The 13,551-nt window shown below is 41.1% G+C and overlaps 1 protein-coding gene across 1 annotated transcript in view; it reads right to left on the bottom strand.

The window, feature by feature from the left end:
• Positions 1-3,708: 3,708 nt before the first annotated feature.
• Positions 3,709-13,551, bottom strand: part of LOC138296675 (WD repeat and coiled-coil-containing protein-like) — a 114,196-nt gene continuing 104,353 nt past the window's right edge. The window contains exon 3 of the mRNA XM_069236025.1: positions 3,709-6,682. Within this exon, the coding sequence (XP_069092126.1) occupies positions 6,489-6,682 (194 nt within the window). The 3' untranslated portion in view covers positions 3,709-6,488. The remainder of the gene's footprint in view (positions 6,683-13,551) is intronic.

The raw sequence follows: 13,551 nt of genomic DNA on the forward strand, positions 1-13,551 counted from the left end.
TGTGTGATGTGGAGTGCGTGAGTGGTTTATGGGTTGTGAATAGTGTGTGGCTCTAGTTGTCTCAGTGGTCTTGGTGTCTCTCTGGTTGCAATGATTTGTAATCATAAAGGGTTCTGGGGGGTGTGGATGTGTGTTTTATAGTGGTGTGGGTGTGGTGTGTGTATGGGTGTCAGGTGTGTGTTGTTTGAATTGGCCAATGTGGAGTTGTTTTGTCTGTAGGTGTCCATTGTGAGCGCGGCGGTATGTACCGCCAATGGTTCATTGCCATTGAATGTCCGCTGTGGTGATTTGTGTGGGTTTTGATACCGCCACTTTAGCACTGACCTTTGGACTGGCGGATTTGTGTATGTGGCTGTATTCTGTTGGATTGGTGTGTGTGTGTGTCATAATACGGTGAATGGATATCCGTCACCACGGTGGTAAGTTGGCGGCCGTCATTGTGGCGGTAAGCGGGATTTACCACCAATGTCATAATGAGGGCCTAATTTTTTTTATCAGATTTGAATGTTTGTGTTAAGTCAAGTCAGAACAAAAAGCTGAATTTCTAAGACGCAGGGTGGTTATATGCCTTAGGAAGCCAGACAGCACAGAGTTAAGATACAATTTCTCCTTCTCACTACCGTTTGGGGCAGAGTTTGGTAGTGCTGAATTTGAGCCGATAGTTGCAGGTGGGGCCCACTGGCATTATTTTTTGAGGACCAGCACTTATTTGTCCTCCTCAGACTTTAACCCAGACTATCACAGAGAAAAACACAACATGGTAAAATAAAGAAGAAAAGAAAGACTGAAAAAACTGTCACAAAGAAAGAAAGCGGGATGAAAAAGAACTCATAAGAGTGAGATAAAGATAAAGGGGTATGGAGTGTCAGGTACTACATAAAGGAGACATAAGGGGAAATCAACACTATGTATGGGTGACCAAGCCTCACGGATTTGCCAGGACATTCCCAGGTTTTCACCAGTTGTCCGGGCAGATTTTGGGGAGTATAAAAGTAAGTCCCCTGAAAACGGTGGGAAGTGTTTGGTTTTTGCTTTCCAAAGCACATATACTTATAAGGTGTTATCAGAAACCAATTCAATTAATTGGCATTACACTGGCTTTAAAAATTGCATTTTATTTATGTTCTTAGTGCCTCTTCTGTAATCCTATGCTGATGAGCGCTATCATTCTGTGCGCTCAATTGAAGTAAAATTGTAGTCCTTCTTCTATTTTTGTGAAATGTCACGGTTTTTGGCTCTAAAACTTTGTTTACCCTACACTATGTATGTATGCATCCTTGATTTTTTACAACTGCTGACTTTCGATAGCGCTGGTCACGTGCTCTCTGCAAAACTTTGGGCTCCAGTGCTGATTCTTTTACAAATTAAGCACTGGTGTTTAGAAAAAATCGCTTATGTCCTGGCACAAGAGAGACTTACTGTGAATCGCAAAGACACACAACACACACAAAACACACTTTCTTTTAAACTGTTCCTCTCCTCTCCCCCCTGTACCATCCTCACCTAGTAGACGTATTTCCAAATGATCCAGACACGACTGAGTCTCATTCATTTTTCCTTTGATGAATGTAATCCTCATTACCTTATTATATTCCTTTTTTCGTTACTGTGATGTTGTGTTGAAAAATAAAAGTAAGAACATAGCATTTAATGGCAGAAAAGGACTGTAAACCTCGTGAGCATTTGCCTTACTCCTGAATATGCTGCAAACATGCACCAATTGCTATTAATCAGACAGTGTCCAGTACCCTACAAAACCCTGCCAAGTTCAGAGGGACCACCATAAAAGGCTGAAGCGCGCAGAGAAAGCCAAAGCAAATTGATATGATGCTAACAGGATGGTAATTGGATTATACCTTTCTTAGTAAGGCGGTAAAATGGCTATTTCTGGCTGCAGTGATTTTTTACAGTGTCTACTCCCTCCATTAGTAAGCTGGTGATTTACACCTGTTAATCTCTCTTAGTGGAGGCCATTTGTAAGGAGCTAATGCAATTCCAAGAGAACCTGAAATAAAACTGCAATTTAGTAAGCAGCACACTCAGGGCAGCAGATCACGGCTATGACGCTCTTTTTCTGCCTATTAAGCCCAAAAAACATTGGCGGCTTTAACCTGCAAATATTTTATCATAGATTTTTGGGGGGTTGTGTTACGAGCTAGAAGCAGTCAGCAGTTATACTTGCTACCAAGTTTAATTTATTTATGAAAGAATTAGAAATGCATGTAACTTGTGTAACTGTAATTGCGGGATCATCGAGTGTTTCAAGTGCATATGCTAGTTGCTTTCCCCAACTTTAGGTACCTATGTTCTCACACCTGTTATATATTTAAGATTAATCTATTGGCCACTTGGGTGGCTGTTCACAATGATATGGGAATATATGTGTGAAGTAAGCAGAGAGTAAATCATCCATGTACTTGTGTGTGGTTTATAAATATTTGGCTAATCATATATAGTGCTTTGATGCTCAAGTGTAACAAGCACATGTGCTGATCTGTGGTATATATGCAGATGCGCATAGTGTAATAAGCTATTTATTGCCATTGTTGAGTTTGGGGCCTTAACTGGGTTATGTTGGCCCTCTCCTCTGTAAATAAGATGGATAGTTGCATAGTACCCTCAACAGATCTGCTTGTATGGTGTACGCCATGCAGTTCTTTCATGTACTGTATTTGTCAACAAAAGTATTTAATCATAACCAGATCACAACGGTTGTATCTGCGCAGTACCACAATAACTAGGTTTTGTAAGTTAGGGCCGTTTTCTTTTCTTATGAGAAGTGGTTCTTGAATAGAACCAGTGAGGCATCAAGTGATGCTTTCTCATACTGTCAAGTATTACTGTGGCAATAACATGCAGCCTGACCTTTGCACTGTAGTAATAAAAGTGACAATATAAGTTTAATAGCTAAGTTTTTTAAATCACTGGGCCACATAGGTTTTCACTAGTATTGCACAAACTATATGTATAGATTCTCCAAGATTAAATATATTTATTATATCATTGTTTCGGGAGCAGAGGGACACCAGAGCCCACTGAAAGCTCTGCCTTGCACAAGTCATGTCCTTCCACTATCCCAATGTAGTAATAAACACTGGCCGAATTTACATGTGCACTATATATGGCGTTCACATGCCTCCATTTTTCTGGCCCACTTGAGTGTACTGAAATACAAACAACCCAGAGTATATACATAAGTTTTGGAATCTTGTGGCATTCTGAACAATTATTTATCAAAACTCTCCAGGAAAATACTTATCTTTTAATGTGCATTACTGATATTTCTGCACACCCTTTGAAAGAACTGCACTGATTGATGCACAGATGGATAGTTTCTGAATAACTCATGTTTGCTCCATTTTGCTGAATTTAGATGCTCAGATACGTTTAGGAACCTTTTCCCTAAATGTTTGTAGGTACACCAAAGTTACTGCTTTTTGCTGCTAGTCAAATTTTCACTGTAAATCTTTCCCAGTCCTCTGACACTCCAGAGTGAAACCAATTTTCCACTCAGAGTCAGAACTTTTCATTTGCTTGATGTATGTAAACCATGCGTACATTACACGGATTTATAGTACCCCAGCCTGCTTATATTAAATGTCTATTTGTCTTCCTTATTTTATGGATATTGTGCACATGCAAACATTATTACCTTTTACTGGCAAACATCCGTTCTATGAATAAAACTCAGCTCAGTCCTCAGTGATTGCCTTTTAGCAATAGCAAGCACTTTATTCATGCACAGAGCTAAATATTATACAGATCAATTATGGACGACGAATACAGGGTTTGCATCCTGTTTACGTTCTCCAGAGGGTGCTACCCCCTCCCTCCCAAGTGCCCTCTCCTCCACCCGGGCAGTCCTAGGTCCTGTGTATCCGGCTGTAGAGGCATGAACTAGGCACAGGTGCAGATTAACCCTCTTACCTCCATCGGGCTTAGAAGCACAACTGGGGCAGTCTTTCTTCCATTGCTTTACTTTGGTCAGAAAGTCTCAAGTCCTCTTCAGTTCTTAAGAGAATGTCTCAGGACTTTGGCTCTAGTCATGGGTGAAACCTCATGGTGGCTGTGTACCAGTTTTCGCACCACGAGCTCCTTCCGTTTTCATTGCAGCCGCACTTTCGTGGGGACATTGCAGGCAAACGCATTACTCCATATCTTGGGGTCACATCATGTCTCCTCCCTTGACTGTGGCCTTCCCAACCAACCAGGCCTGGAAGCAGGAGCATGCAGTTAACAGATACTCTGCAAGATCCATCAGCAGCAGGGCGCAGATCTAGCTATGCCCCTCTACTGCTGGATCTGCCAGGAAGACTTCAGAACTACCCATCCAACCAGGGTGTCCATCCCTAGAGTTCCAGTGTCTGGTGAGAAAGTCTTCCCCGATTGTCAAGGGTAGCTCCAAGATGGAAGACCTGACAGGGCAGAGTTCACAAGTGCACTACACAAGAGACCTATTCTGAACTTTTGCATACGCAAGCATGGCTGTGGCTCTATGGGGAACCCAATGGAGTCTTTTGAGTCTTTTGGGATGAACACGGTGTAACAATCACTGAAGTTATCACCAGTAGCACAGTGATAATCGTAGTTTTTGATAGGAAGATCATTTTCTAGACCCACTCCTATAGGGTAACATTGGTCTTTGGTTCATGTGGCAGAGGATAGTAATCCTTAGAATTTGTAAGCATCTGCTTATGCGTAGCACATTTATTGTGATCATTGTAACAATACAAAACATTAACATAGGAGTATTATTTGGATAACATGAGATGATATTCTGTATTAATTAATTGTTTATAATTAGTTTTTATTGTTTTTGTTATGGCTTACAACTTGAGTTACAATCTATTCCCTATATACTCAACTAGAATTAATTTAGCCATGTAACAACTCTCACTGGAAGTTACATTTTTATTACAAATATAATAATTATGGCATACGGTATATAGTCTCACCCTTCACACCACCTGCTTTGAGCTAGACCACTCAATCACATTGTGACAAGGGGACTTTGGAGACAGATTTCCATTGGAGACAAAGTACCCAGTATCCTGGTTAGTATGGGACACACGCACGTTTTTCCCCTTCGATACTGTTAGATGGTACCTACGACTTTAGGGGTCTGCAAAAAGTCTCACGATGCTGAATGGTACATTAAAACTGCTGCACGTGCCTGTAAAACCTTTGACCTTTAGCCATTGTCTTTGAAAAATTATGCTGCAGAATGTATATTTTGACCATAGAACGCATTCTTCATCAACATGTCACACCCTTTTTGGTATGATATGGACAAATTTGTTTCTGCCCTGCATTAATGAGAGTAAGGGGTATGTTTATAAGAGCTTTGGTTCCCGTTGCTCCACGCAATGTGGTATATGCGTGAACCAAACCTCTAAGACAGATTTATGAAGTCACGCAAAGCCACTTTGCTTGGCTCCAAGTGGCCTCATGAATCTGGAGTAACGCAATGCAGCGCAAATTGATGAATTGCGCTACTCTGCTATGAGTAGGAATTCCATGGACATTGTGGAGGATATTCCAACACATCTCCCACATATTTTGACACATATCCAGATTCACAAGGACTTGTAAACCTGAGAATGCACCAAACTCTTACACCCTCCAAGGGGTGGCATAATGAGGAGAAATTCCTTTATTACTCCTTGTTACTTCATCTTTCTGTGCATTCTGCAGCACACATACATGAAAGAATATGCCTTCCGGGACTGTTTTTGTGTAGGAAGGTGCCCCTTTCTGCACAAAAACAATCCTGCATGCTACACAGGCACCCCTTGCAGCATGATGCAAGGGTGCCTGCATTGGCTCTAGCTGCCTAACGTGCACCAGCACAGAGGAAAAAGCAGGAATGCACTGTATTGCCTTAAATACAGCGCATTCATGCCCTTTGCCTATGATGACTTGCTGCACTGCGCCTTAGTTTCCTAAATATGCCCCATATTCTATATAAACTCATGAATGAAAAATGCCACAATTAAAGACTGAGGGACTAATTCACAAAGGTAACGTACACTTTGAGTACATTTGCACTTTTGAGTAAGTTTACTATTTTATAGTATTCATAGACTGCCCTCGGTAGTAACTTACACTTTTGTAGTAAGTCAAGTACTACATATGGCCAACCACAGGTTCCGCAACACCATCTCAAAGAAAATAAAGGAGGTAGGGACTTACAATAAAATACCATAGGAAATAATGTTAAATTCTATTAGAAATAGTTCAAAGTAAAAATATATATAGGATAATGTTTTAAAATATATAAAAATAGCACATATTTATTATATGTTACTGCAACATCCTCACACAGAAAACAATGGAGTTAGGGACGTGAGCTTTAAAAGGTTTCTGCTTCACTCTTGGAAAGAGAGGATGCGGGATTGGAAAGACGCTTGGAGTTCTCTCGGAAAATTTTCAACACCTGCCGTTACAGTTCGGTCTGATATTATCGAAGGCAGAGATGTAAATCTTTTCTATTCACTATTGGCTTCTTGTGCTGTGCTGTTGGACGACTCAGTAGAGCTAGCAGCCTCCGATAAATTAGAAGAACAGCTGTCATAGAGCCTTGAACTGGCACTTGCATCTCTGATGATGATTTCTTGTGCACTTCTGAAGGTTAACGGGATAAAGCCATCAATGTCTGCAGTGAGGACGATCCAGGAAGACCCTATAAGAGACAAACAGGGGAAAGATAAGCTTTACAATAGAGTGTCAATATTATTAGTCTAGTCATTGAAGACCCTATCACATCCACTAGCAAAATCCTTTGGCTGTTTTATACTAAGCCTGACTTAACATACTCATCACTTGTAAACACAGCAAGAGTGTGGAAGTAATGTGGGATGTCTTTGCATCACAGTTTGCGGTATAGTGACAATCACCCTGGGCTAATAAGAGCAGAGTGACTCTTCCTAGACTTCTCTTCTTAGACCTCTCTGTCCAGTACTTCAACTTCCAATGAAGGCTTGTGACCTTTATGGCATTTGACAGACAGGCTACCAGGTCAAGGTTTTCACATGGTGGAGCAAACCGAGGCTCTGCCGCCAGAAACATGCCACTTCGACCACCTGAGATGGGCGAACTCAAGGATTGTAGGGCAGGTGAACCCCCAGTTTATAGTTGTGCAACCAATCCATCAAACTCCACCAAAGTCTAAATGAGTATTTTAAGAGAATACTTTATTTCACACCTTCCTTTCAACTTTACCCAAACTTATATGCTCAAATGGATACAATTTTCGACTTGCATACTCTATTTGCAGTTTTTTTCCATATATTTTATATTCATTCTTAGAAATGATTATATCACATTGGTTGTATCTGTTTTGGTAAATGGGTGATTTTATGTGAAAATATCTTTAATAAATGTAATGTCCAGTGGGCAGTTGTCAAAAAACATAAAATCATCAGCTTGCAGTAACAAAGAAATTACTAATGGATCCAGTCTGAGGAGTAAAAGCAAAGGCCTGACGAAGGTAGTTGTGGAGAGCACCAAACACAAAGAAAATAAAAGGGGAGCTAACACACATTCTTGCTTCAAAATACGTTCTGTTTGTTTTTTTAATCTAAGCAATTCATTATTTTTATCAAAATGAACCTGTAGCCATTCTTTAGAATAGCCTTTGATCATTATTGAAGGAAGAACATGTGGGACTCCAAGGCAGTTTAAATGCCTATACAAGATTTGATGATCAACAGTGTCAAACGTTTTGGAATAATTGATATATGCAACTTATAACAGTTTGGCGTAGGACTTTCACCACAGAGATGAGACTGCTGGTTTTGGGCAACAGTAGGATCGTGTGTGGAGACTGAGTAAAGCCCACGCCGTTTGGCAGCTGTTGGGCTAACCCTTCTTTGAAGATGTGTTTGGACTCTGTCCTATTCAGGAGATTGTGTTTTGGTTCTGTTTCCTCACCCAACCTAGAAAGTAAAGGTGATTTCTGGCAGCCTAACACATGACACTCTGACTCCTCGGGGAAGTCATGGTTGAACAGATCTTACCCATTTCTGTAATTTGTACACAGTCTCATACAGGAAAGACAGAGAAATGGAGGACAGGTTTCAATATATTTTATTGAAGCAACTGCAGAACTGCATTCTATGTAATAAAGCATGAGCTGCGATTATTAGGATAATGAAACACAATACAACTATCATTGTGACCAAGAGTGTGAAACAAATTAAATAAAAAGTCCCAGCACCCTCCCACACTAGTGAATCTAAATCCCTACCCACATCTCTAGATTCTACAGGAAAGCATAGCAGTGTTAGCCCTTGTCTGCCCATACTAGTCTGTGGAATGACAACCTGGCCCCATACCTGAATTATAAGGAGGAGTTGTGTGCCTGTTATCTGATGGCAGTCCTCACAAATGGCTGGAGGGACTGGCCAGGTTCAGCAGAACTGTGACAACGCAATACAGCATAAGATGGCTGGCTGGAATGTTCCCTCTTACCTTATTTTTGCCAGTGTGGTGTTTTTTTTATAATATAACATGTTGTTTTCTAAGGACTGGCCTGACATGATAATGCATCTTTTCTGTGTAAGGTGGACCTCGTATTCTTGGACAGGCAATACTTGGAAGAATATCACATACAGCCTTGGGCAGAACACAAAATGAGAATGTCATGTAGAAGGAACTAATAACAATCCCTTCATGGAAAGGCAGCTAATAAAAATAATAAAACATCACCACTAAAATGAAGCCACGCTAAAGTATTGAAAGGAATACTAGGTAAAAGGGCACAGGCTGCAGGCCTGGAGCTAAAATAATTGTGCCCAAGCATAAGGCTAAAATGGACCCACAACAAGCTGCCTTTCACAACAACCTATTTCTGGAGTAGAGTATTTCTTCATTCTAAACGTACAATTATGTTCACAGGTGTTTGGTGAACGGTTTTCTAGAAGTCTCGACCCTCCAAGAATTAAGAACCATGATCGAACTGATATGGGAAGCGAAACACCAACACAACATAGAAAATTGATGGACAGCTTCCATTCTCCTCTTGATGGTTTAAATAGTGGTACTGCATATTGTGACCAAGGAGTCCTACCCCTTGACCTTGGTTGGTCTACTAGTCCCTGCACAGCTGCCTCCATAGGCAAAACTAAGATCATCATACTATCTAGCCCTGGGAGGATCTTCTTGGACGCCTTTAGGTCATGATAACTTTGGGATAGGATGTTGGACTTGGAACCACATGCAGCACTTGGAAAAAATGTTCAAACCCACCAAACTTTTGATTTATTTCTCTTTAACTTTCTGTATCCCTACTCTCTATGTTTGCTTCTGCTGTGCCTAATGCCATCCGTATTGGGGAGCCTCGAGAGAGTGGCCAGAGGCAGTGGCCTCAGCTTTAATAATGATCTCCAATAGCTCCAGTCCGTGGGGAAATACCCCATAAGATAAATGGCCAATATGGCCCTATTGTTGCTTGTGAAGACACATTTTCATAACAGGTCGAGTTTATATAGAGTGATTAATTCACAAAACAAAGCATTAGTTGATGGACTAACATTTTAATGGATTTGTGGCAGGTTGCCAAAATACATATGTTCAGAATGAGCAGATTTCCGTAAACTGTAGTTTTAACTGGGAAAGCCCACCCAGCATGTTTTTCGGCATCTTTGAACTTGACCAGTAGCTGTGAAAGGAGGGAAGTGTCCTTTATTTAACACCACATTCGATTTGGAGGAGGGGCTTACGTTGCGGGATTATCTGTAAGCTTCCTTGTACTTGATAGATGGAATTGTTCAGAACAATGTTGTTGGTTAGTGCCAGTTTCAAACATCAAAATCTAATGGCTTCAACTAACGTCTGTCTTACCTTCTGATGTTCATAAAAGTGTTATACTCCTTCCCATTCTTAGCAGATGTTGCTACTTAATCATATTTTATAAGTGCTACTGATAGCTTGAAGGAATATAATGGTTGACTATGAACATAAAAGTATGTGGATAACAATCTTTGTGTTGTAAGAGTTGAAAACGTACTAATTCTAGGTGTGCTCCTATGACATTTGTAGATTTTGGACTCGGTCATTACAAATGCCCTTAGGAGTACTAATAGAAATCTACACTACTCACAGATTCCTGTTTGTTCTCATTTTCCTATGTACTTACTCCTGCCTTGTGTCTGCAGACATTAGAGTGGTAGAATTGTGCATGGTTTGCTGGTGGCCTTGTTTCCTTCTAAGGATGTTACATGTAGGAGGAACAGTATTTTGTTCTTCTTTGTTTACAGCAATGGAGCCAAGAAGATCTGGCGCTAACTGCAACCATTATGAAGCACCTAAAATGACCTTCCAGTACTAGAAATGTGGATGGATGTTGTTGATGTCTCCTCTGACCTGACCTGGCCTGAATGGCTCTATTCAAAATAGTTATATGCAGTGCTGTTTAAGATTAAGGAGTGTGTCCATATATCAAAGTATGCAAAGTGGCAACCTGACCCTGATGAATCATAGGAGGAGAGGGATGTTTGGTGGTGCTGCATTCAAGGAACAGATCTTGAATAAATCTTAAAACATATTAACACAAATGTTGTGTTCCTGGGTGAAGCACATGACGAGGAAGAGGAAGATTCCTCTCAGCAGTGTTGGTGAAAGAAGCCAGAAAACTCCCTTTGCATAACGTTGTTTGCAAACTCCTCTCTACAGAGTGCAAAGAAATAGTGATACCAAACTTTCCAAGGTTTCTTTAAAAAAATGCCCTTTAAAGGAGTTTAATGAGGAATTTCCCTTTGTAAAATCTGCTCCACAGGTGTTTACAAAGGTTGTGGCTCCGTTGGTGGGTATGTGACTTGTGAGGAATAAAACACTTTTCAAATTTTAATGACTGGCTAATTTCTGCCTTCTCTTTTGTCAAGGGATGGAACATATGCAGGAGGTTTGTCAGATGATCCAAGCACATTGGTGGCTAATCAACTGAAGAAAGTCTCAGCTGCGCCATTCACAGAATGCTCAGTTATTTGGGGCAGTGTTTCACACCGACCTGGCTTAGGTTTTTCTTCCCCAGTCGATGAGGGAGAAACAGACACCTGGTCTAAGGACATTATGGGACACGGTTGAAGCTACAAACCAGGAATGGTGAAGATACAGGGGGGATGGTTGCTTCTTGGCAGCAGTCCATGGTGGCAGAGTCATAAACAGTAATTGGTCCAGCATCTTAATGTGCTCTGGAGTCCTTCCTTCCAGCACCACGATACCTTGGCGCCAGTGACTCCTCATAGACGTCAGTCCCATAGTAGTGGCTTGATCAGGAATATTTGGACAGTGAAGTATTTATTTTTCTTCCTCCCCAACTGTCTGAACGATGGGTGCCAGTTGCAAGGGTTTAGAACAATGTACTTAAGTGGACAGACAGTGGTCATTCCATTTGAGGGACCTGTCAGACATTTTCAGGCCCCAATTCATTTCCAGATGAGTCTGGAGCCCAGTTGCTTTGTGTGAGAATAGGCAATCAGGATTCCAGATCTTAGGTGAAGCGCCTGGAGCATTCAAGAAACCCACTACTAGCTTCTCTAGCTTGCAATATTTGTCTTTGGGCACAATGCATTCTCCTCTTCTGACAGCTATCTATCTTCCATGACTAAAGAATGGGATTGCTGCCCACCTGAGCAAGATGTTCCCAATTCCATTGAAGATGTGTTTGGACCCTGTCCTATTCAGGAGATTGTGTTTTGTTTCCGTTTCCCTTGGTGAGTCCTCTTTGCTTCAGAAACCTACACCCTTCTGCCTCACTTTTGCTCTCTTGTCTCATCTCCAATGGCTTAGTGGGGTGGAAGTTTTTTCTCTAACCTGGCCTGAGCCGGCATTCCCTCCCTTCGTGTTACTTCCCAGATTATTGAACGTAATTTGGGATACTCACGGGAAAGGTCTTGCTGCTAGGACCCTGCTGTCCTGTATGTCACTGGTATCCATTGAGATTCAAGTTGCCAGTTCTGTCTCCAGGGATATTTTTAATTCCTCATCCCCTCTTTATACTCTCTTTTTGCCATCAGCAACCCTCAGGCCCAGATTTACAAAAGTTTTTGCATCAGGTTTGCATTACGTTTTTTAACGAAGACCTGATGCAGAATCCTATTTGGGATTTACCAACCAACGCACATTGGTATAACTTTGGTTTGAAGAAAAAGTAATGCAAACCAGCACAAAGCACTGCTTTGTGTTACTCTGCGTCAGGGGGGACCACATAGGTGGTACATGGGCTTTCCTGTGCAATCAACCAGGGGTTTTGACGCAAAACCCTATCTACTAACAAAAGTAGAAAGGGTTTTGCTCCACAAAATAATGCCAATTGAAAGTAGGCTTTAAAAGGAGAAATACATTTATTTCTCCTTTCTTTTCCGATTTTGCATGTGTGCTGCACAGTACAACACATATACAAAGTTGGACAACTTTTAAACTTTGTGTAGGCATAGTATTGTGTACTGAAAGGGTACCTTTCCAGTACAAACCCTATGGTAGACTCAAACACTCTTGCACCAAGATGCAAAGTGTGTGCTTGGTATAGGGCTGCCTGATTGTGTGTTGGCACTAGAGAGAGAGGAGGAGAATGCCATATCGCAATGGATATGGTGCTCTCCTGCTCTTTCCTAATCATGCAATACAGCACAGCAACTTTAGGTGCTGTGCTGCATTACCTTGCATCATCGTAAATCTTGCCCTCAGTCTCTGGTTGTGGATTTGGAGCTGGGTAAGCTAACTCTGGGTACCCACGATTGCTCTGCTGAAGTTGTGTTTGGTATACGAGTTTTGGATATCAGAGACTTTAAAAGTGTATGCTAGACAATGGGGTAAATAAAATGCTGATGCGGTTCAAAAGGTTTTATGCCTTATCTTGTGACCCTATGAGGGGTCTAGATTTCCTTTGTGATGGATTTGATTGCATTTAGCTGAATTCACACTAAGAGTCAGTGCACAGAAATTGGGGTATTTATAAGTTTGGATGGTATTGCCATAATGGATGTCTAAAAAGTTAATTTTGAGAAATTCAATAATCCACTCCCCTGCCCCTGCTTGTGATCTAATCTTAGTTCATCAAGGCTTGCATGGTTCTCTTTTTTAACCTATCCTAACAGACTATTAAAAAATATTTTACCCAAAGTGTTATTTTTGGTATCTATTTGTTCAGCTCAAAGTGTGTTTGTGTGTGTATATAAACTCATGGCTGTGTTGTGTGTAGAGCTATTCCTATTTTCCCAAATAAAGTGGTGTTATGATCCTTCCAAAGATCCTCTTTGGTTTTCCTTCCAAAGATCGGAACAAAGTTTCATTGCTTCTAGGAGTTGGCGCTTCTGCTATTTTTCCCCTTTCCATCTTCTGAAGCTGAGGACCGTTTGCATATGATAGAAATATACATGGCTTTATCCTCTATTTGGACAAGTTGGCTATTTTTGGTAAGATTCATTTTTATTCACTACTTTTGGGTTACAAAGATAGGGCAAGTGTCCACCCCCTTCCACCTTTAGTCAGTGAATCCATTTGGCTATTTCTACAAGCTGTGACTCAATGGGAGAATCCTTTGCCAGGCTC

This window comes from Pleurodeles waltl, chromosome 5 (assembly GCF_031143425.1).
Source record: "Pleurodeles waltl isolate 20211129_DDA chromosome 5, aPleWal1.hap1.20221129, whole genome shotgun sequence".
NCBI classification, from domain to species: domain Eukaryota; kingdom Metazoa; phylum Chordata; class Amphibia; order Caudata; family Salamandridae; genus Pleurodeles; species Pleurodeles waltl.